This window comes from Pezoporus occidentalis, unplaced genomic scaffold, assembly GCF_034315485.1.
Source record: "Pezoporus occidentalis ecotype Australia unplaced genomic scaffold, CSIRO_AGI_Poc_V1 ctg33, whole genome shotgun sequence".
Lineage (NCBI taxonomy): Eukaryota > Metazoa > Chordata > Aves > Psittaciformes > Psittacidae > Pezoporus > Pezoporus occidentalis.
The window spans coordinates 3,873,874-3,898,880 of record NW_026915268.1 but is presented as its reverse complement, the minus strand read 5'-3'; the positions used below and the strand labels follow the sequence as shown (position 1 = coordinate 3,898,880).

The window sequence follows — 25,007 nt, the reverse complement described above, 5'->3', positions numbered from 1 at the left end:
GATTTTTTTTTATTAGCTTAAAATACAGGAGCCTCCACATAGCTGAATCTCCAGTTTAGAAAGTATTAACATTAATAAGCAGCAGGAGAGCTTTATGAATTCAAAGCAAATATTCACCAAAATGGAAAATCACAGGAAGAATCATTTCTTGCCACTTGTGTCAGTGCTTCTACCTCTTTGAGATGTATGTTATTCCTACTAAATCATATCAGCACTTCTGTATTGTAATCTTGCTTGCTCAGAGAAAAGTGGAATAGAAATGCATGGGTAGAATTTGGCATTGAGTAAGAAGAGCATCGCACTGGGGGCACTTTGTTTATCAGTAATCCTATTGCAGATGTATAGCAGTACAGGATAATTCCACAGGAGAAAATTTTCCTATCAAAATGAAACTCAACTGTATTGTCAGAACTGTGCATTCTGCTTCTCTACTGGCACGCCAATTTTACCCCATGCTGTAAGACTTACTGGAGAAATTGCATGAGGTGGAATACCTAATGTATGTGAGTTTCAAGGTGGTGGGTTTTTTTTGTCTCTTCCCACAAAATAGCAAATTGATACCATTCTCTAAAGCACTAAAATCTACATTAAATCCTCCTAATAAAGAAGCCTTATTGTACTTTATTAGTCAGAAGCTTTATCTTACTTCTAGACGGGTGCTTCTCTGCAAGGGTTTCCTTTGTGTCTGCTGTCAGTCAGTTTCCAGTTCCTGCTCCTGGATGGATCCAAAGTTGAGTATAAAGGCACTGGGGTAAAATGTAATTTCTGTGTGTATGTTTCAAAAGACAAAACAGATGCTGCTTTCTAAAAGAACTCGGATCTGTCTCGAGATGGGTGGTTTTAACAGAAGAGTCTCCCAAGTCCTGTCCAATCCCTCTTGCTTTGACATTTTGAAATGGCAGGAGGAGCAAGGAAGAACTGTAAAAGTCATAAAGAGAAATGTTGCTTTTTATTGGTCATTGACACATGGATGATTTTTACAGTTCATTTCAAACAATATGAGAATATTTTCTAGTGTTGTAAGAGGTACTCTGGTAGATTGACTTGTTTTCTGGCTTGTGGTGGGTGCAGTGGGGCCAGGTCTGTAGCGCCGTGTCTGGTGTAGTGAAGCAAAGCGGATTTTTGTTTATTTGAAGTGATGAGAAACTGTTAGAAACTTCTTATGATCTGCACACAAGTATGTATCCTCTGTTCTTTTAAATGTTTAGAAAGACTTCACCATGCACTGAGTGATCCCTGCAGTTGTGTCAAGGCAGAAGTCATCAATCTGTAAAGTCAGTGCACGTCAGATCCCTTAGAGGGTCTTCATTAACAGATGGGTTTTAATTTGGCCTTGGAGAAGGTGGAAGATGATGCTAAGATAATTACCTACTGCTGAGATCCTTTTCCTCCTTGACTGTTTAGGGAACACCCTAAACTCAGCTTCTGGTCAGGATCCTTCAGAATAAAGGGATGTGTCTGTGTCTTGGGTTAATCAGAATGTGTGAAGCTTTGGCTGAGTGTTGAAGTCCAGAAGTACAGGGTTAGCATCTATCACCTCACAGTAAACCCAGATCAACAAAGAAAATGTGGTGTTTATCTTCTGCAAGCTTAGCAGTAGTACTTGCGCAGCGGTGTGTGACTGTGTGAAAGCAGTGAGGACTGCTTAATTGGCATTTTTGAGCTAAATTCCCTCCCTTAAAACAAACAAACCAAACCAAAACGAGGAGAAGTTTCTCAGCGGCTTCCTTCCCAGAGTAGGAACTGAAAGCCACCTGTGTTGTATTTGCAAAAGCACAATCACCTTGCGTGGCTGTGGGTACAAAACATCTGCAGCGTCTGCTTTTGTTTTGCAGAACTGGGACGCTGTCAACATCTGTCCTTCTATTGCAGGAGTAGCAGGAAGCAATTTTTTCTTTTCCTTTTAGGATATCAGCAGCGATGACAAAGTTCCACAGAATAGTGCAATATATTGTTCTTCAGCTCTTGCCTTGTCGCGCATCAGCAACAAGACTCAACCATTTTTCCTTTCAGAGAGCTAGAACTGCTGCTGTGTGGTAAATGCCATCTTTTACACTGAACCTAAGAAAGGGAGAAGTCATTGCTTCCCTGAGCGTGAGGTCCCTCCTGAGTATGGAGTTGCTGACATGAGTGTCACACTTGCCACAGCTTGTTCTTATTGCTGTCCTAGTGAGCTCATTTGGTCAGGGCTTTTCCCACTGGAAGATGATAAATATCTTTAATTTATCTTTTGCGTTTACAAGGCTCAAAGTTACCAAATTGTCCTCAGCAGTTATTTGTTAATCCATCTGTGGTGGGAAAAGCTCTAATACTGACCGGTTTTGGACTGGGAAAATAGCTTACAGATAAGAATAGTGTTTAGCTGTTGAAAATGTTAAATATTGATTTTAACTATTAAAAAAAGGCCACCCAATTTTGGCAAGGCAGGAAAAATTCTTCTTCTGTTGTTTGCTGTAAGTGGAATGCTAGCTTAATGTGGTACGAGGCCATTTTAAAAGATGTGGTTGAATATATTTAGAAAGTCTGTTTTGATCTGATTTCAATGCCTATATCCTTGAGCTTGTGTGTACTGGCAGTTATGCCTCGGATATATTTACCACACAAGTAATTCAGTTCCTTTTCTTGCATACCTCAAGCATGGTGATTGCTCTCTTGGCTCACTCTTAACACACTTTTAAGGCACAGCAGCTTTGCAAGGGCATGCTTATGGCAGAGGAGATGGATTTCCATACTTCTGCACTGGTTCCAGGGAATGAGTGGCTGAAACTGCCTAGGAGGATGTGACCAGGTTAACTGTAATATCCCTCACTTCTTTGATGGGGCATTCTATCAATGGGCAAGAAGATATTGTAGCAGTTGGAAGGGAATATGTGCCGTAGCTGTTCTGCTGCTGGTTTTACCATCCTGGTTATGCCACGCTTGAGGTTAAGCAGGGTTTGAGGCATTGCATGTTGTTGTAGACTGGAATAGAAAGTCCAGGGCACAACAAAGCTTCCTTGCAAATGTTATAAGAAAGAGACACTGTGGATATTAATATTCTGTGCTGTGATTGTTACAGATATACTTGAATAAACTTTTTTTTCCTCTATGGATTTCCTTAGTCTTTCTACCTCTTTGCATGTTACCCCATTTTGTCTTGCAGATTCTTCCTTTAGTAGCTGTTGCTCCCTGTGCCTGCTCTCTGGCTGCAGAAGTTACCTTCCCTGCAGCTCTTTCTCTATGAAAACCTGCCTTGCATCATTCCCCACTTCACTGACTGGCTTATCTTTTATTATGTGTTACTTACAGATACCTATTCTCTTTGGATTATACTCTCTAATTTTCTCTCATCTGTTACTCTTTAACTCCTTAATTGTGTTATTTAATTCAGTAAAACATTGTGGGAGAGAGTTTATGTGTAACATGCTGTACAAATTAAAGCTAATTCTAATGAGACAAATTGCAGTGACCAAATTGGGTCAAGTATGTGACCTTTGGCAGAGTAGTTCAGTCTGGGTTTAGTGCACTTGTAAAGGAATGTTGGGTTGAAGAATAGTCTCTAAACTTTAGTAGTGCACAAAACCTCAAGAACTTTTTATTTTACTTTGGTAAATGCACAAGCCTGTAATGTTTTTAACCCAGAAATGCTGTTTGGTAAAAGAACGTGAACAAGCTACCCACATGGATTAACTAATGCTCATTTTTCTCAGGTGCACATTCTGTAGCAGGAGTGAGGCTGGCGGGCAAAGTACTTCTTAGCATTAGTGACAGCAGGCACTTAGCATCCCTGTTCAGGCCTTTCCATTAGTTTTATTGTACAGAGCAAGAAAACAACATGAACTCTTCAATATTATTGCGTCGAGAAGAGGTGATGGGAAACAATATTTATTTTGCACTCTCAACCAGTATTTGTCTTATGGGTTTGTATCAGCTGCTACAGAAAGAGTGGGGCTTCTCCTTTCATATTCCATGAAGCAGTTGGATTGTGGATAAAGTAAAACGTGCTTCAAGGAATCAGGTTAATTATTCTGGATTTTTCCTTCATTTTAGCTGAACACGGGTTCCATGTGTTAATGCTTAACTTTGTAGGTTTGCAGTTTTATGATGGGATCCACATAAAATAACATACTGGGAAAGATACATGTTAGGCTGTGAAGCATTGGCTCTCGATGACTAGTTCTGTAAGGTTTTGCATTAAACTTTTTAGACATTAAAGGCACGTCTGGTTCTTTACTGGCTATCACTGAATGGTGATCTCTCTTTTAGCCCATTTGAGCAGGAGAAGTAATAAAGCCAGGAGAGTTCAACTATAAAAAATACTTCTTAATCAAGATGCTTTCTGAGCAGTTGTTTGTTTAAAAAGTCTTTTTGAATTTCAGAATCTGCCAAAAAAGATCTGGAAAATCACTGGTAAATGCTTAGCGGGTCTTTTTGGTTTTGAAAAGGGAGATAACCCTCAGCATAATGCTCTCAGTGTTAATGGTTTTTTGTTTTCACGTAATACATCTTATTTTCAGTAGCATTGTAACGTTGCAAGTTATACTAAAGTAGCTATTTGTAATGTTTTAGATCTGTAGTTCAAATGAAGACTCATATTTTAGGAATGCTCACAGGGTCTGTGTCCCAAGTAATGGATTCAGGTTCTGACACTGGCAAAATACAAACCCAAGTCTTTGTGTATTTGACTGCTGTGTTAGATGAAATTTCCCTTAGGATGCGGTAAGCAGCGTTAAAGCAGGAAGCCAAACCCAGCATTATAGCGAAGACTGCAGAGGCACTTTGAAAGCGTCAGCAGTTTTGGGTGGGTTTTTTTTCCTTTCCAATCCTTTTATCAGTAAGGCTCTTGCAATTCACATTTGAAGATCAGAAAAACAATATTAGACTTGCAGAGGGAGTTAATCTGTGTCCAAAGCATTTTAGCTAAGTTAAAATAAAACCTAAAATAACCTATTGACTTGTGCCAGCTCTTGTTTGAGGTTGGGTTAGACTAACGTGTGCTCTGCTGTGCTGCGAGGGCATGTGAGCCACAGCAGCTGGCTTTTGCTAGCTCCTGCATCTCTGATCTATGCAAACTCGAAGTCCAAGTTCTTTAATGTCTCTGTGGCTTCGTTTCCCCATCGCTGAAATAAGAGTGTTGTTTCCTTAGGGGCTTTCACCGCAGACTGCTGGCTGTGGAAGCTGTTGGTCAAACATATCCAGTATCGCCGCTTGCTGTGCTTTCCCCTCAGTTAGTTCCTCTGTGATCTGCTGCCGAGGCTTTGGAGCTCCTTTCCATCAGGCAGGACCCTTGTGTGAAGGAAACAGGGGGACACTTTCAAAAGAAGACTGCATTTTCTGGAGGCTGTGCCTGGTTGCAGAATCTCTGTGCTGTCTGCACTGCTTGAGAGCCGTGCGGCAGGTTGAACGGGATGAAACTTGCCTGTTTGCATCAAAAAAACCCAGGAAGAATAATTAAATCTAGAAACATTTGTGTAGCTCAAAGTGTCTGGTTTATCAAGATGCAAATGTTGCCATTGCTGGGCTTGCTGCTTTCTGTACAGAAGGACCCTTGTGAAGGAGGGTGCGTCTGACAAAGTGGCACGTTTGTACTTAGGTCAAGTGGTTTTGGTCAGGTCTCCAACATCACCTCCTAGGGTGGGGGGGTTTGGAAGTGTATGTTTCTCTAAAGCTGGAAATTCGCATTTCCTCTTTAGGATCCACCATGCACCCAGGCACTGAACGTCTTCCATTACATAAATAGGTGGCTTGAAACCTCTGACTATGAACTAGGAAATGTCCTACTAATCATAATGTATTTTTCTTGAGATCAGTGGTGTATTTTTTCTTGACTGCCACGATTCATTTTCTTTTCTGTATATTTTTTTAGGGTTTTATTTTATCCTCTCCTTAATTTTATCTGGTTTTCTGCAGTTAACAGCTAATACTTACTTTACATACTTTCAGTGGGAGCCTCCCATTATGTTATGAGAAGTAGGGAATGAAAAGCTAGAACCTGAAGACAAACTGTGTAGACAAGTTGCTGTTAGAGCCGTCTGCTCCCTCAGAGCAGAGCTGTGAATGCAGAGGCTGAGTCTGCTTGCTGTTTGCTTGCTTATGAAAGATGCTTAACAAAAGTCTGGCACGGTGGTAGGAAGCAGAGCTGAGCACTCTTGCTGACGACCTCAGAAAGGGATGATTAGAACTGTGAGGAGGCAGTTACGGGAAATGAAGCAATGTTTGTCAGCTCTCTTCCACACTGCGTCACTGAGGTGTCACTTCTTCAAACCACTGGAGAGGTTTATGAAATGGGGCCATGATCCTGGACGTTTAGAGAGGCAGTTCTGTTAGCCAGAGGAGAGTGCCTAAATGGAAAATAACATTAATGCAGTTTACAAGAAGGTTGTCATAGAAAATAGATTAATTTCCTACTGTCACCTTTTTTTGCCTGCCTGCTAGAGCTGAAAGACAAAGCACAAAGCAAAATGTGAATTAGCCCTTTTAGACCACAATAATGTTAGGGAAAAAAAAAATACTTGAACTAATTAATTTTTAAACCTTATTTGAAATAGTGCACAATAAAATGCCAGAGAAATGCAAGCAAAATGTTTTATTTAATCTCACAATTCTGCTTTGATCACACAGTTGTACTTTTGGAGCCCTTTTTATCCTGCTTTGCATATTTCTTGCTTTCCGATCTTACTAGTTTTTGCCTTGCTAAGCCATTTTGTCAGGATTTTACCACTAGCTGTGGCTTTGCTGTGCCTCACTGTCACACCAGAGAGACTCCCTGTCATGAAACTGGTCTTCAACATAAGACTTCTTTCTTACAGGTCTAAAATACACTTGTGACTCTTCTCTGTCCGGGTTCCCTGATCATTTGTCTGGGTTGAAGGTCTGCCTTTAAAGAACTAATATTTTGTTGCTGGCAGAAGAAAGGGGAGGTGAAGCAAGGGTCACGGTGTGGATCAGTGTTAAACAAATTGTGGAGGTTGCAAAGAATGTTAATCTGCCTTGAGAAAGAGACTTGTACCCAGCAGCACATTTGTGTTTGCAATAGTCTGAATGGACAATTGTGGCTTCTTTGAGAATTTGGTGTAGACTGCCTGACTGGTATAAATTGAATTAGTCTCATGACAAGGACATAGTCCCCTTTTTTTCCCTATCTGCCTGATGGAAAGCAGAAGAAAGCCCTGTGTGACACGTCTTGACCTGCAATGTCAGTGTGGGCTTTTGTGACAGGCTCTGATTTCTGGCCTCTCATTTGATAAAGCTAATTTGGGGGAGACTAGAAAGGAGCCTTGCTGCAACACAAAATGTACTTACAGAAAAGAGTATCTGAGGTGAGTACAGATGACTGCCATTCGGTTTAATAGTCATTAGAAAGCCAGAGTTTCTTTTTGAGAATGGGGCAAAGTCTTGGGCTTGTCTAACATAGGAACACAGCCACACCAAGTGATGCACTGTAATGTCCTGCGCCATGGTACTGCCTTTATTTGTCCTTTTGTCCAGCAATCCCTGTGCCTTCCATTTGCTGCATTTGCTTATTTCTTATTTTTCTCTCCCACTTTTCTGCTTTCCTTTCATGTTCTTGCACTTCTCTCTTCCCCCAGTTTGTACCCCAAACTGGAGTGAAATCGCTCCCTCTTTTGCATGCTGACAGGGCACCAGCAAAGAAATCATCGTTACTGCTGCTTTTCCTTAGCCTGAAATCATTCCAACTTTCTGATTTTGTGTCCGTTTCCCTCCCATTCCTGATACCCTCCTTCCTGCCTCCATTGGCATGTAGAGAGGGCTGTGAACTTGGAATATTCCAGGGGAAGTATTTATAGTGCATCAAAGAAAAAAGCAACTGAATGCAGGTTGTGTAACACAAAACTGCAGCTTGCAGTGTTGTACCTCATGCTCTACCTGTGCTCACAATGCAGATGTAGTGATTTCAGTTGAAATATTTTCAAATTATTTGAATAATAGAAGGCTATTTTGAATTGCTGCTGTTGTGGGGCTTGGAGGGGTTTGTTTGGCTGGGTTTGTTTAGCCAAGGTTAAGAATTGTCCTTCCCAATGAAACACAGTGCAGTGGGTTTTTTCATGCAGTGGATCGAGATCTTTTCACAAAGCTCACAAGAGAATGATTGTCATGTTTTTCCTGACTCTTAATTTCACATAAGGGCTGTAATCTGAGCAGGGGCAGCCAGGGGTTTTGCAGTCAGTAAACAAACAGGAGCATGGTGAGAAGATTACATTTCCACTACAGGGTTGCAATTTCAGGGCTTAAGGTTTGGCTGCAGGTACTCCGCCAGTGACTCATGGCATCGTGCCAATGTCATGACCACAAGTGATGTTTTCTGGAAGTTCTGTCATTTGTATCACGAATTCTGGTGGTTTCTTTTGGACAGTCATTTCAGCTCATGCCGCAGACCTCTGGAGGAGATAATTGAGAACGTGTGGTGTAACAAATCCAGAAACATCTCCTTTGCCAAGCTTGTGTATGTGCCTTTATTTAGATTTGAGAAATTGGTTCTCTTTATTAATACAATGCTTTTTTTTTTCTCTTCCATTATTCAGAGACCTGAGTGAAAACCAGATAAAAGGAATCCCTAGAAAGGCCTTTCGAGGAATCGTTGATGTGAAGAATTTGTAAGTGACAACTTCATTACTAGTTGTAGTGAAAACCATTCTCCCTAGGTTACATCTGGCTGTTACTATTTGTTTGAGTGCCACATGGTTATTAGCTCTTTGCAACACAAAAGGGAGCTGTGGACCCTGCTGTGTGCAGCAGGTTATCATCAAGGGCCTCACATGCCTATTTGGGATGCGTGTGCATTGTGCAACACACCTGGGGAAGCTTTGAGCAAAGGAAAAAGTATCATTAAAGGCTTTTCCACTCCCTGCAGTGTTGTTCTGCAAACTCCACTGAAATCATGGTCTTGGTGCAAAATATGCGTAAGGGAAGAACTGGTAGAGTTAGAAATCAAATCACTTAGATGAAATTTTATGTCCCAGCACTTGGGTGGGAAGTGAGCCTGGCAAAATGTGGTACACAGTCGCAGTCGCTGTGTGCATGCTTCGACAGTTTGTAGTGAAAAGTAAAGTAACTTTAAAGAGTCATTAAAAAGATAAAACCAGCTTTTGCAGTTTGTGCTAATGAATGAGTCTGAACTAGCAATTTTCTGTAACCTATGGTCTGAAATATGTGTAGATAATGCCTTCCAGCTCTGCATTTCAGAGCTGCAAGAGGTTCTGACATGTTACATACCAGAAATGCATTTCTGCACATACCCATGCGCCAACACATCATTGGCATTGTTAGAGTCAACACGAGGTGAACTGGAAAAGGAAATAACAGCCCACAAGTTGGCAGCGAGTCAGCATTTCAGGGCCACTTCAGAGCCATTAGCATTAGCACTGCATGACCACACCATGCAACTGAAATCTGCTACCCCAACACGTTCCATGCTGTAAGCATTGCAAAAACAGTGTGGATTTTTTTATTGTTTATTTAATAGAAGAATCAGCTTAAAGGAGATCTAAAAAGAAGCACTTTTCTACAAACACTCTTGCAACATACCTGTGCTCTGTTTTCACTTCTTGCCCCAATGAACAACCTCCTTTGCATCCAGGCTAGATTTTTTTTCCTACAGACAGCATGGAAACTGTTAAGGGCAGTCAAGAGAACTCAGAGCATGACCCCATCTGCATCCAAGGGCAAAGCACTGTGTTGTACTTTCTCTGGTGGTGCTGTGTTGCAGGGAATATCACATCACTGGGGTTTGTACTGCAAAAGACCAAAGCAGGACTTCCCCTAGGCTGGAAAACACAGACACAGGAGCAGCACTGTGCTGTGCCACCCTGTGCTCTCTGAGACAGAACATCAAGACTTATAAATGTCCTGTAACACTTACAGCTGTTCTGAAGGCATTCACCATACTAGGCCTGTATTTCTTCAGTGGTTTGGTACTTACTTCATGTATATTCAACAAAGGACTTTACCTGTTCAGGTATAAGGGCTTTTTTCCCTGAAAATTTCAGCCTAAGAAAAAACATCTTAAGAAGCCAATTAAACTCCTCTGAGCCTGTACTCTTAATGTTCCCCTTCAGTGGAGGAGCATCAGAGGACCTTTTTAACACATAGGAAAATGCTGTAGAATATAGTTTATAGTGGGAAGAAGTTTCTGTATTTTAGACAGAACTGTTGCTTTTTTATCACGCTAACATCAGCTTTACTTACATTGTGTCATCTAGAGGAGTGATAGATGGTCTTTTGTTCAGAAAATCTAACTTCCCAGCTATAACTCAGTATTAGTTGCCTCCCTTCGTTTAAAATAATAATTTGTATTCAGAGTCCATTTCACCTCTGGCGAGCTGTCAGAAAAATCAGTGTTCTTTAATTTATGCATCCAATCTCAGTGCAGAAGGAACCAGGGTCTCGCCTTTACATAAGCCAATATCAAGGGACGGATGGAGTACTTATAGAAGCTCTATAGATGTTTTTTGTGTTTTTTTCAAAAAGCTGTAACTGTCAAGTTAGGCAATACCCATTCTTTTGCTGTAGAAGTCTCAGTATCAAAAGTACTTCCCTGTAGCAACTGTTTCTGTCTTTCAGGAATACTGAAATTATGACAGAATCATAGAATAGTTCTGGTTGGAAATGACCTCTGGAGGTCACCTAGTCCAGCCTCTGGCTCAGCAGCAGCACAGAGCTTAGTGTCTAATGAACAGATTTGCTGATGGGAGCCTCAAGAACTGATTGTTTAGATAAACATCAGCAGAAGGAGATGTTTCGCTCAGATCTATAGGCATTCTTTATGAGCAGTGGGTGAACTGTGTGCCCAGGGTGAGTCGTTGGCTCAGGTGACTTGCTTCCAGACACAGACTAGTGGCCTATGAGTTGCTGAGAAAAATGTGACAAATCTTGAGCCAACTTGCTGCTGGAAGCCCATTAAAATGTCTGCGGCAGTAGCTATAGGGGTGTGATACAAGTTGAACCAAGTTCATGTTTAAAGCTCTTAAAGCTTTAAGCAGTAAAACCTGCCAATTCCCATTCTCAGTATAGACTTGGCAGCCAAATTGCTCCCTTCTGAGTCACAGAAATGACCATGCCAACAGGCACGAGTGTTGAAGCACCTAGAGGAGGAGGATGAGTCTGTGCCTGTCAGTACATTCAGCTGCTCCAGCACCTGCGGTGCCAGTCGCCTGGTGACTCTGACACATGTGCTAACATGAGAGCAGCAGGGCTGGCCGTTTCTATGGTTATCACTTTGCAGATTTATTGTGGTGTCTCAGAGTTCTTTCACCTTCTAAAGCATGTTTTTGAGGGATTCTGGAGAGTTTTAGACAGAAGATGTGTAGTCATATATTCTCCCCCACACCCCAATCATTTCTAGATATCTTTAAAATTCATATGGGGACAGGGTGGAATGGAATTGTCTGTTTTCATACCTTGACATTTAACATGGCTTCACAGTCTAGTTTCTACATAAAGTGTCCAAATGTTCTGAGAAAAATAATAACTCTAGATATTATAATAGGGACACAGCAAGCGCTAGAACATGCAGAAGTCTCCAGAATGATGCTGTCTTTAACAGCAGCTTGGAAAGCTTCCCTCAGGGAAAAAACAAGCAGTTGATGCAATAGTCCAAGCTAGGGCATGAATGTTTTTTGGATGCAGCCTGTGAAATATGCAGCCTAAGGACTCAGTGTGAATTCCGGTGGGTGCCAAGCAGCACAATGTGGCAGCTCTGTCCGGGTGGAATATACTGGTGGAAAGCAAATCTGGAACTGAAGGGGTGCTGAGGTGCTGCTGCATGTGCCAAGCCAGGGAGCCTTTGGTGATGTCCCTCAATCACCAGGGCTGCAGCAGTGGCTTGGTACAGAGAAAGTCTTGGTCATTGAAAAAAACAAATATTAAGATAGGAAAGAAAGAAGTGCTATAAAAAGCAATGTTTCAGGCTATTTCCCACCATGCTTTTTTTTTGTTTGTTTGTTTTAAACGATAAAACCTTTCTATCTTTTGTCCTTCCCTTAGCAAAGCAGTGAGCCCAGGAAGATGGGATGGCATAAGGGCTGTGCTAGAAGGAAGAGGTTGTAAATGTCAGGAAGGCCAGTGCTTTTGCAGAGGACAAACCCAGAGCAGAGGCTGGCAAGATGAGGTTTCAAAACTCCCAAGTGAGGGAAATTTTGTTATGTGAATTATTTTTGTATGAAGTGTTTTCTACTGTTTGACTATAAAATCAAAGGAAGAACCTGCACACAAAGAGTGAGGAAGTCTATTTATAACTAAAATATAGAAATGATTATACATCTTTTAGGAAGCATCGTTAGCAGATAATGTCCATTAGGAATAATGAATTTATATGGGAATTTGATGTAAACTGAAAATTTGAACATATTGTAGAATAGACTGCTCAGGAGGCCTAAAAGAGCTGAACAAGAAAGGGCAGGCGAGGGCCAGCTTGCAGTACACACCTGTATTCAATTTCTGTTACTTATTACTCGGAGAACAGGAAATGTTTTTTGCAGGAATCTAGCCCTAAGAAAGCACATTCATTTCAGGAATTAAAGTCTATGGGTTTGGGTCTTGTTGAGCTTTGGGCTAACTCAGCACTGTCAGCCCTGGCCTTCCATCATCAAAATATATAGGGCTGCTTCTAGGATTTCTGCACGTTTGCCCTGCTTGTATCACATTTTAGCATTCAAATGAGTGTTTCCCTGATGAGGCATTCCTGCAGTTCCTGTTGGATTAGCCACATTCCCAGATAGGAACATGCAAAGGTTGACTCAGATCAAGATCCTATAACAGCAGCAACCATTCTTTCAAGGTGTTGCTTGTGGTTGTTGGCAGTATGCTCCTAGCTCTTCCTCTTCCTGTGCTCTCTTCAGGACTGTGAAGCCTGACCATAACCAGCCCAGCTTCATGGGGGTCACAAAGCACTGTGGGTGTGTGATTCTTGGAGGTATGATGATATCAGGGCTTGTTGTGCTTGCAGGGATCATTTCCCCATAAGAAATGCAAAGGGCAGATTTCAAAGTATTGCCCTTCTGGCAAGTTGCTGCCCTGTGTCCTTTTACCATCTCTTGACAGTTTATTCCTTTGCCTTGCAGCATTGCGGTAAGGAAAATCAATAGCCCAAGGCTTACCACCAAGCAGAAACTAAACTGGTCGGATTTTGGTGGTTGTTCCTCTAAGCCTTTACTCCTTTGTCACCCATTCCCATCTTGCACCTTTCAGACTGAAGGAAAAGCTACTTCTGTAAGCAGTGAGGGTGTAAATGTACATCTTGCATATAGCAGAGTGCACAGATTGGTGTTGGTGTCTGTGTCAATGTAGCATCCGTGATCCACATCCAGGAGCATGTGCTGGTGGCAGGGCTGGGTGTTAAGAACTGGCCTGTGTCCATACTGTAAGGTTCACATGCTGCTGTGTATGAGTTCTTTGACATCAGCATCTCTCAGCCAAGGAAACTGAGTAATTCACTGAAAGGAAACCATGAATACGTGTGCAGTGCAGAGGAGAGCAGAGGGGCAGATGACCAAACAGTGTGGACACCCTGTTTGAGCCCCACACTGAGCTAGAGCCATGTGAAATCACAGTTACTGCTTTTTTTCTGTGGGAAGTTGCTGCCATTCCTTGCTCTTGATTCACTGGAACTCGCTTCTGTGCATATTCAGCTTCTGCCTTTTTCCTTTTGGAGGCTTTGACTATAAGAGAGAATTCTGTAGCACTGAGATTCAGAAAAAAAACATGAGCTAACAGGTTCATCTGTCATGATAATACAGGCTCATTGCATTTCTGTCTAAATATTTCTCAGTGGCACATAAGATAATAGCTCATATTACTAGACCTGCAAGCTGTTTTTCTGGCGTCCTGGGGCCACTTAGGAAATTGTGGGTAATATCCTTCTTTATAGCCCTAAAGATTTCTTTGGAGGAAGAAAGTAAGCATTTAGATGGTTTTAAAAAATGCAGCAGCACATATGTAACATTTAACACTTCTGGAAGTCAGTACACATTTATTTTCCTAGTGGCTGCATTACCAATGCAATGTAAAAAAATCAGAGCTCTGCAAGTACTGTAAAATGGTTTTGTGACTATTAGTTTGAGTTTCTTATTTGTGAAATGGCTTTTCTTAGAAGATACTCTTTACTTTTTCTGCATGCAGCTACTATTAGCATCAATCCAGGTGACTTTTCCAAAAATTAAACATCTAGATTGCACATTCAGGTTGTGGAAAAAGCTGAACTTGCTCTTTACATTGAGAAGTCTTTTACATTCACCTACATAAAATACCAAATTGTTCATGCTTTATCCATCATCACCAGCACCGCAGAGCATATTTGTAATTTTTGCCATTCAGCCATAGAATAGAAATAATTAAACAGACCTGCCAAGTTAAAATACTGAACAAACCCAAGGAAATAATGATTGATTTGTGTGTAGCCATTTCCCTGGCAGAAAGCAAGTGATGGTGAATTATTTGCCATACAGAAATATGCAGTATATCTTAATGAAATGTTGCCTAGAAAACTTAACTCCTTGATGCTGGGTTCTCCAGGGAAACTCTTATCCTGAGCCCTCTGAAATTCCTGGCCTTAGTTTCTTGACTATTGTGCACAGTATTCAGTGTTAGTGTTGCAGTCAGTGGTAAAATAAAACAAAAGGAGGAAGATAAACAGTTGGCCAGATTTTGCACTTGTTTGGTGTAAAATCTGGCATAAGTCTATTGAAATCAGTGGTTGGCCTCAAATAAAAGCAGAGGAGAATTGATTATCACATCCTGGCTTGTGTATTTGCTTATGTGCCTTTCAATAGGCTGAACAACATGTGTCTGTATTTGATGATGTGCATGAAAGGCACAGTATGTTTTAACTACAAATGCATGAACATTTAAAGAAAGGATATATTTCTATTACAGAACAGATTTCAGGTTGCTTTGATCTCAGCTGGTATTTGTGAGTGTTTTCAGGGCTGGCAAACAGGTCAGAGGTAGTGAAACAGCTATTTGGAAATCCTTGTTAGACAAGTCTTTTGCATTCTTTAGGGTGTGAAAAGATTGTGTTATTTCAGCCTTAAGGATTTGCAAATCATTTTCCTTCTCCTTATTTGTAAATTCACACTGCTCTCAATGTATTCCAACAGTGTTTTCCTTTCTGTGTCCTATAATTGGTATTCATTGTGGTAGTGACCATAATGAATTCAAGAGAGATCTCTGTGGCCATCACATTTGATTTCCTAGAAATTCCATTGTAATGCAGTATTATTATGACATTAAAATAACACGTTACCAACTTGCTGCCTTCCTGGAGAAACATCACCTGCAGCGTAAGTTAATTTTATGAATATATTGGGTTGAGCTGTTGCCATCTGTTCTCCCCTTTCGAATAAATGCGGAAAGCACAGACTTCACAATTAACTCATTAAGAAGATATGATTGATTGAAATGCACATGCATGTTCCCTGCACAGTGCAGAGTGTTGGGTGAGATGTGCGTAACTAACCGAGCAGCGGCTGAGTGCCGGGAGTGGGCGGTTTGTGAAACAGCAATGTGTATTTCTTCACACCTTCAGCTGGCCTCAGCCACAGGGCCAGCGGCAGGTGACACAGAAGCTGGGCACTTCATTTGCCTCCTAAGAGTCATGGCCCACCTTTGCAGGGACTGACTGGCTGTGGATCACAGCTTGGCTTGGGAACTGCTGCTGGCTATCCTACCTGAGGACAGGTTGGCATATATTATCCTTCACTTTTCTGTCTTCCAGTTCTGAATCACTAACCTTTATAATTTACCTGTCCTGATCTTTAGAAATATCTGCTTTTGTCTATCTTATAGTGAGAGAAAAAAGCAGAGAAAAAAGCAAGGAAACCTAAATGCTGTGTAGCCATGCCAGGGACATCATAGCTGCTACCACATCCTTTTCAGCAGTCTCTTCTCTGCCTACAGTGACTAGACCCAGCCTTCTTGTCTGTACTTGTGCAGCAGTGGCAATGCATCCATCTGTACTGCCTGCTGGTCTGTAGCAGTGTCTTGTGCACAAGGGTGCATGTCCTGCAGTGTGGAATGCTGTCCCTACATCCCTTCTCTCACACAACAGCCTCATGCAGGATGGCTGAGGATGAGTAAAGTGTCTTGAATAAGGAGTTAATTCTGCGTTTCTCTGGAACATGGTACACACAGGCAGTGCCCTGTGAGAATAGCTGTGCTCTTCACCAGTTTGTCATGACTGTCAGGAAATATTGTGGTTTTCAGTGACATTACAATCCTGAAACTTTTGCATGTATCTTTTGTAACATCGTAAGAATAGTCATTATTCAAAATGACCTTCTTGGGAAGATCGTTTTGTGGGGTTTTTGCATTGTCCACTGATATAAAAGATGCTGGCTCAGCAGTAACCTTGCCAGCTAGTGAGCTCATTTCAGTCTTGATAGCTCATTCTTGCAAATGCTCAGCAGTAGTGTTATGTCAGCTCTTCACGTGGTGAGCTGCATGGTTTGGTCCCAACCTGCACGATATTCTTGTATTTTATAAGAGTTGCTAAAAGGAATGATAATTCCTGGCTTTATTCCTGAACAACCTGGGATGGTCCCAAAAGCATCAGGGAGCAATGGCAGAAACATGTGCAGACTGATAACCTGTAAATTCTGCAGCACACATGATAAATGCTGGAAAACTCCAGAGCCGTTTCATGAGGCCTTTAAACATATGTCATATTTGGGAGTGTGATCAGACTATACTTGCATTTTTAAAACAGGTTTTGTTTTAGGTAATCCCCTTTCCCATGTCCCTTGCACATAAATAAAACACCAGGTGGACTAACCAGCACAGAATGATCTTAAATCTGTTGGATGTGCTACGCCACCCCTAGTACTTCACTTGAGATGGATTTCACAGATTGAAAATACACTGCTGATTTATTTTATTTTTCATTTTAAATGAAAGCAGCTGCATTAAGTAGAGGGGATGTGTGCTCTGTTCTCCTGTCCACTTGCATTGCAGGAAGGATTTGTTTCATGGATGCCCATGGCTGTGGGCTCAGCTAGCCACAAGGGATCTGTCACTGACAACTCATTAAAAGCTGAACCATCACTCCTGAGAAACAGATTTCCTCACTGTAAAGGTTGCTTTCCCCTGAGTAAAATGTCAATAAATAAGCACTGAAATACCTCCCTGCTGTGTTCTACCTATGAAATACAGCTACGTAAGGATAGAAGTATCTAGTATGGGAGGATGTATATTTGGTGGCATTTAGTATGGTGGAATTGAATATTTTTAAAGTTTTCATTTTCCTGAAAAAAGCTGATGACCTCCATAGTGAGCTCATGCATAATTTTGATTTACCACATTTCCGTATTCAGTATGTCCACCATAATATATATTGTTTTCAATATCAATTTGGGGGCAAACCATTGATTTTAAAATACTACTTAACAGGTGTAAGGCAAGCATAAATAGCAGTTGTTTTTTCCTTTTCTGGAAATGTATTCAAGGATCATTTAAAGTCTGCACTTCCTGTGTTCATCTAGTAAAATCCTAATGCTGATGACAAGAAAGATGAAGTGGACCATGCAGGCCTAAGTTGTCCTTTCCATCTCCTTCAAATTCTGTTCTGATCTGCCCTATGCTTTGTATTTTGCATAATGTATTGCCTGATCCTGCCTAAAAGGGCTGCTTCTATAGCTGCTAGTAATGCAGCTTGGTCATCAGTGGGGGTTTGAAGTGTGACATGATGTGCTGCCTCCCATCAGGAAGATCAGCCCATCTGACAGAGCCATGTGAACCATTTGCACTGGAGTTCAGCATTTGGGTGTGAGAACCCCAGGCTTGAGGGTCACTTTTTAAAGTTGTAGTGAATTTTCTCTTTGATGAGGTGAAAAATATTTGAAAACTCATTTTGGGGCATCTGGGGAGTTAAGTTGTGTGTAGTTCACTTGTCTACGTGTGACACTGGTGTGTAAATTTTAACACGAGGCCATAAGCTCCGTGTGCAGAGCTTGACAAAGAAGAACCTCACCCCCAAGTCTGAATGGGATCTCTTATCTGCGGTTTGAAACCTGCTACAACAAGTCATGGTGACAACTGATATTCCCAGAGATTACTTATCTGCTCGCTTATTCTGCTGAGCTCTCGCTCGGTGCTTTCTGGGCTCATTATTCTTTTATCCTAATAAAGCCCAGATAAATTCTGATGCAGCACCCGTGGTGCAGTGCTGCTGTTGGATGGAGAGTAATGAATAGCAGATTTGGCCCTTTTCTGGTTTAATAGTCTTACAAAAGTCTCCTTGACAGAAACAAACTCCAGAAAATACCATGATTTAAAAACAGGCCCTGTGGTATTCTTACAGTCCTTTTGATATGAAACTTGATTAAAATGGGATATGACAGCAGTTGAAAAAGTATGAAAATCAAATTTTCTTCATTATGTACTTTTTTAGGCTAACCTATGCTTACAGTTTATCATTGTATAATTTATGCTGTCTTTGTGCCATAGCTTAATTTTGAATACATTTGTTGAGGATTTCCTGTAGCATTCATCTGTGATTGTCAAAAGGAACTTTCATTCTAAAAAAAAAGATAGTGCTGGTTTTAATTATAATTCTCCATAGCTTCATAACCACTGTGAACTCTGAATTTACGTCATTTTTATGATAGCCGCACCGTTCCAGGTTTATTGATTTTGTCATTTGCTTCATTACATTTAATGCAAACCTTTTGTATGGAATTATTCCGGTGCTGTGCTGGGCATGGAGAGGTCAGCCTAGGCAGTCTCTAGCCAAAACAGCATAGCAATATCATTCTAGTGCAGACTCCATGAATAAATGGAGGTTGTAAATACCATCCACCAGCAGAATAAAGTTTGCCTTCTCCTCTTGACCTTTCCAGCTGGACAAAGTTAAAACCATAGCTTGAGCTGTCTGTTCTGTTGTTCTTCCCCCTCTCCCCATGTTTCAGCTTGGCTCTGCAGTCAGTGCAGCACATGTCTTAGCCAGGGAGAAAAAGGGTCTTTTGGCACAAGAGCGGTGCCTGCTCATTCAGTGGCAGTGCCACACTTTGCTGTGGGATGTGTCCAGCAGGGCTAGTTCTGTGCCGAATGGAGAGGAGTCTGCAGGGAGTGCTTTTGGCTTTCCAGGCTGAGATCCTGTGGGTCTCTGGAGTCTCCAGTTGTTTTGCCATCTCACTGGGATGCAGTTTTGATATCGCGTTTTGTAAATGGGCAAGAGTGTTCCTGGATTTGTTTTACCTTTTAAAGTGAATAAAACCTCCTCGGTTCTTGCTTAATACTGCATCCCTTTTTCTGGGTAACACAATTACTATTTTTAATCTAGCCCCGTTAACAAAAGTGATGAAAACACTGGTGCAAACCAAGTAAGTAAATGGATTCTTGTTTTCTCCAATTACTTAGGCTCAGAAATTCATTTCAGTAATTGACTGGGGGAATAGATTTCCTGCACTGCTCTTCCTTGACCACAGAATAAGATGAATGTCCCCCTTTCTGACGCCACCTCAGCAAGGCTGCTGCATGACCACTGTCAGTCCTCATCTCATCTGCAGCTTTCTGTGCCAGAGCAGAACAAGGACTACGACTACAAAGCCTGTGTAGTTTCTTGCCACATTTAGAGCATGGAAAGGAGTGATTATGGTTCTCATTCAGTGATGCTGTCTGTTACAGGGCTTCACTATTTTGCTGTTGGGTGGCTCCAGGAGATAAAGCGGCTGTAGCAAAATGAAGCCACCTGTATTACAGTTCAGTCCAAAATTGTTATGCCTTGAAAGGCAGACATTTTCGGAGGGAAAAAAAAGAATTAAACTGTAATGGTATGGTTGTATTTTACAGTCTTTTCATCATAAATTGGTTTTATATGAACATATGTTCACTGTATTTATACAGCAAGGGATATTATGCAGTCTTTTTAAACAGCTAAATTGCTGCTTCATTTGAAAATGTCCTCACAAGCAGCTTAGCTCATGGAAATCCTACATGGATATTAAGAAGATCATTTTATTTTAAAAAATCCTGTTTGTGCTTGGATCTGCAATGTTTTCTTCCAATGTGAAGTACGGATCTAACTCTAAGTGGAGCACAGAGGGAATCCTCAGACATGCAAATATCTGTTAGGAGATGAGTAGAATCAGCGCAAAGTTGTTTGTCTAGGTGTAAATCTGAGAATGGCTTTAGTAAAGTAGCTTTGAGGTAGGCAAGAATAAAACCCCTCTTGTTTAAGACCAGATGACACAAGGCAAATGCAAGAGAGCAGCATTGGAAAGGGCTCTTAGATGATGGTCTCATTTGTACAACTGATTTCTGCTACAGGATATAATTTTCCTCCACTTTTTTCCTATGAAAACCCTGTGAGATCTAATTTTGCTTTTCTTTACCCTTTGGTGGTCCCATAAATGTCAAAGAAACAAATGAGAGAATTCTGTCTTCATGTGGAAATAACCTCTGCTCCAGTCTGTTGTGGGTTTTTTTAATGCTCTTTTTGGAGTTGTTTTTCCAAATCATTGAACAGTAGTGCAGTAAGACTGTGAGAATATGCATACACAGCTTGTCCAATGTGCCATCTTCACACTTAAAATCCTTCTTTATTTCTCTTATTTTACTATGGCAAGTGAAGATTTACTTGCTCTTTTGAAGGAACATGAGCCTTTCTAGAAGGATCAATGTATTTCCCTATATAATTCTGCCTCAAGTTCCTGACAATCAGAAGTTGCTTAAAAGGCAGTCAATGCTAGAATGGTGCTTCTCCAACAACCACTAAACCCGAGAATTTCACTCATTTAAACAGATGAGCTAAAGAGCTATATAAAAATGTTGTGGTGCACAGGGTTTCTTCAGGCTAATGGTTTTCATTAAGATCCTATAAGCAGTTCTTGCTGCATATCCAGGGACACAACATACAAATCACTGCACCCAAGTCACTACCTTTCAGTGCATTATTCTTTTTCATACACATTAAAAATTGCTTGTTATGATGTGTGGTGGGAAATGCATCTTTCTGGTGTGGAAATCAGCTTTAGAAATGAGATTGTTTTCTTTTTTCCTTCTTCTTCCTTCTACTTTCTTTTGTGACCTCTCAGTAGCCCTGTCCATGAGTTTCACCTTTGAACCTGCTTTATTTTGTATTCAATTTATACACTTAAGCTCAGGTCATATACAGCATCAGGTATTGATTAGGTCCTGCTTTTAAACCCAGTCTTAGAAGGAAGATAACTGCTGCAAGGAGGTCAAGAGGCTTGCCTGGAATGATTCACTGGAGAAGGGGGACTGCAGTTATGGGGACTGGTTTGGTGGGGGGGTTGGTGGTGGTGGATTGGTTTTTAGCTTTCAGCCTTCAGTTCACTTTGCATTTCAAAGATGTGGAGCTCTCACTGCTTGTGGAGCAGCTGGAAAGCATCATTAAGGGTTAATGTGCAGGCTGGGGGATAGCAGCAATCTCTTGCCAATAAGTTAGGCAAGCAGCACTCTCAGGAGGATGACTGAGAAGGATGAGAGGAATGTCTGGGAAGCCAGTTGTGCAGGTATCCTCTTTACCTACTTACAAAAGATTTGTTGCTTTGATTGCAAGAAAGAAAACTTTGGGGCAAGGCTTTTCTGTGGCCATTCAATTTCAGTGCTGTCACAGTTCAGTATGAATTAGATGGTTGATATTTTGGTTAAAGGGTCAGGCAAGGTAACTGCTATGCTCTTTTGATCCCAACTTGCTGCCTAATCCTGCTGGGGAGTAAAAGTTCTCTTGCACATGACTGCCTTTTTGTTAAAACAATCCTGGCAGAGGAAGCAGCTGCCTCTGCCAGGAACACATTTATGGACTAATGTCAAGAAAAAATACTAATAAAAAATACCACCTAGCAAGGAAATTTCAGATCATATGGGTTAAGTTAACTTGTAAGATTCTTTTTTAATAGTTTCGATTTTGTCATACTTGTAGAATCATTATTCAGTGGCTGCTAAGTAAACGTGAAGGAACAGTTTAGATGTGTAATCATTGATATTTAAGAAATCACCTGTTAATTTGAGAATGAAATTCTTCTTAAAACAAAAAGCAGTTTGTGGAGAAAAATCTTGAAGTTATAAATTCTAGGAAATCATGTATATACACTGCCTGTGCAATATTTCCTGTTGATGTTAGATGAAAGGTGTAAAATTAGTTAATCATGCCAACAATATTTCTAATGGTAAGCCATCTTCCACCTATATTTTTTTTCTTTTTAAATTGGGATGGAGTTATTTTGTGATGCTGTTTTACCAGTTTTAAATGGAATATTTCACATTTCTGTTCACTGGAAGTCCTGCATTTACAGATAAATACAGGCTTTTGAGTTACCTTACTCAAATCTCCTGCAAGGTGGAATGAAGCCCTTTGAGGGTGATCTATTGTCCTGTTTTCTGCAATGTGTGTTGTCATGGAGGTTATGGTTGTCCCTTGGCGTGAAGCTTTCTAAACTGTGAAGTTCCATATCCAGGGTCAAGTTATTCCTTGTCCAGCAGTTAATCTCTCCAAGTGAATAGCAGTCCAGAAGGAAAACGGCAAGACAGACTTCAGCACCTGTTAGGCTGCTTTTAACTTCTACCCAAGATACAAACTTATGTGAGAGTCTCAGAAACCAGTAATAGGGGGTTTGATGACATTTTTACTTTAAAGTACTGCAGTTCAGTAAAGCATGAGTGCTGCTACACATGCTTCACCTGTATCTTTATAAACATGACAGTAGTAACATTATCAGTGACTGTCTATCGCAGTGAGTAGTGTTCAGCGCTTTGGATATAAACTCTCCCTGTTCTATGTTCTGTGTTGGTACTTTGCATGTCCTGAGGCCAGGGAAGCTTATTTGAATTTAGAAATGATGCAGGTTAGTGGAACTGGAAGTGCTGGGTTCAGTTCCTGCAGTGCTGTAAAACCTCACTATCCTGCTGACAGACGAGCACCCACGGGAGGAGGAGTATATACATTAAGGGTAAGGGACTGCAGTACTACAGCAGTCACTTAAATGCCTAAAATAGATGGATGACATTTTCTTTTATGAATTAAAAGAAATAGACCTATGCTTTCGTGTAGGTGGGAACACATCCCCCCCGGTGAATATGCAGAAGAGTTGTCACATATGCTCTGTGCCCTGTTCCTGCAGGATGCATGGCAGTGCCACATTGCTTCAATAAAACATTGTTCACCAAGTTAATGATCTGCTAACAAAAACTGAATGCACTGGTCCAAACATATTGGATGCTTATGGTTCATAGGGGTGTTCAAATAGGAGCATTTGTGCGGAGTGCTTGTAAACATAAATCTGCAGGATGGATTGCTGTCCTTACCCCGGGTGATAAATATTTCACACATGACATGAATTTGGCTGGCTTGAAAACAATCAAACAAAATGGCTTTTTTGTCATCATCTGTAATCTGATTTGCTGTGTATTACCATAGCACTTCTCAAAGTATTTAAAAATTGGTCCCCAGAGAATGAAAAGCAACATTAATTTTGGTTCCCATTTGGTGTATCAGGCCCTTTGCTTTCCTTTCCTGCAGTTCTCTCTTGGTTATTCTTTCCTAACCCTCCTTGTTCTGAAGATGACCTGTTAAGTGTTTTGGGCTTTCATTTGTTATGTGCAGGCGCTTCATTGACAGTGTAGGTGTGTTTTGCAAGTGTTCCAGACGTGGTGGAGACTTGGTCAAAAGAGTGGATGGCAAAGGAGAACGCAAGTCACATAGTCTGTGTGATGACATCTTCATGAAAGATGTCATAGGATGATTGAGTATGGACAACTTCTGGAGGAAGAAGAATAGGTCTTCAAATCCATGTATAACTGCCAGAAAACCATTTCATGTCTATGAGTGGACTTCAGCAGTGCTGATAATGAGAAGTCACCCTTAGATAGGCCTGCTCAGGACTCTTGGACAAGGCTCTGAATACACGCAGAAACGAGGTTTCCTCACCATGTAGCAGACAGGACAAAGCAATACTTACAGCACTGAAATGAAAGGTTGCAAGTTTGGAGAAGGCTGTTTGGTGGAAGTGCAGAAGTTAAAGCTAAGTGCGTACAGTGGATGGCCCAGAGCAGCCTCCAGGCAATGGTCTCCATTCTGCAGTTGCTCACAGCTTACCTCCTGCCAGCGTGAAATGATCTCCTGACGTTTTGGGGTGGCTGTGACAAAGGTGCTTTCACATCAGTAGTCTCCTAGTCCCCAGTGGGGTGGTGACCCAACACCCCTTCAGGCCTGAAGTCACGCTTAGACAGTCAGTGCTTTGTCAGTGAGGGATCTTCCCTCATTCGGGAGCACTGGATTCTTTTTTCCAGTCTGTTTCATGAGGATACCCCACTTTGTGACAGTAATAAACCAACAGATTTTAGCGCTTATTTGAACCCTTTACCAGTCTTCTCAGAGTAACAAGAATGTTATTTGCTTACACGTATATGAGTAAGCAAATGCACTTATGTATCTCCATAAGTTACATATGTAAGCACAGATTGCCCAGAGAAGGACAGAGTACTATTTTTATGAGCATAGTACAAATGTAAATAAATACATCAAAGTGCACAGCGAGAACCCACCCGTTCATTAAAGTTGTAGCATAAGCTGGTAATGCAAAAATCCAAAGCACACCTTATGTTAACTTATTTGTTTGAAATCACATAGGAGAACAAGCAAATTTGAGTCAATGAAGTACAGAGAAGGAATTCTAGTGGGAATTTGGATGCTGAATTTGAATTCATTGCCTTGAGTAGTGAGAATGAAGTTTGAGGTAAATGCCTTAAAAGCTCAGAAGCTTCAGGTTGAATTCTAATGTCTCTCACCCTTAGCTCCAACTCATCTAAACCTGCCCATATGCTTATCTAGTATTGATTAAAGTCAACCACAGATCTGACTTGCAAAATGAGATATGATGCTAAGAAGTGACAAATACAAACACTCTTAAAAACTGAGGATCAGAACATTGCATGTGCACTGAAGCAACCACGGGAAAACAAATTTCAGATGTCTTTATAGTGTCCATTGCTGACCTTGGTTTGTATCAGTAAGAGGGCTACAGCTACTGCTGAACCCAGGACGCAGCCTTAGGAGC

The 25,007-nt window shown here is 41.1% G+C and overlaps 1 protein-coding gene across 4 annotated transcripts in view; it reads left to right on the top strand.

The window, feature by feature from the left end:
* SLIT3 (slit guidance ligand 3) overlaps positions 1-25,007 on the top strand; it is a 519,568-nt gene that overhangs the window by 253,662 nt on the left and 240,899 nt on the right. For 3 of the 4 annotated variants that reach the window (XM_062629206.1, XM_062629204.1, XM_062629205.1), the window contains one exon: positions 8,523-8,594. The exons of the other annotated variant lie outside the window; for it this stretch is intronic. In XM_062629206.1, coding sequence (XP_062485190.1) covers positions 8,523-8,594 — 72 coding nt within the window. The remainder of the gene's footprint in view (positions 1-8,522; positions 8,595-25,007) is intronic. 4 annotated transcript variants of the gene reach the window in all.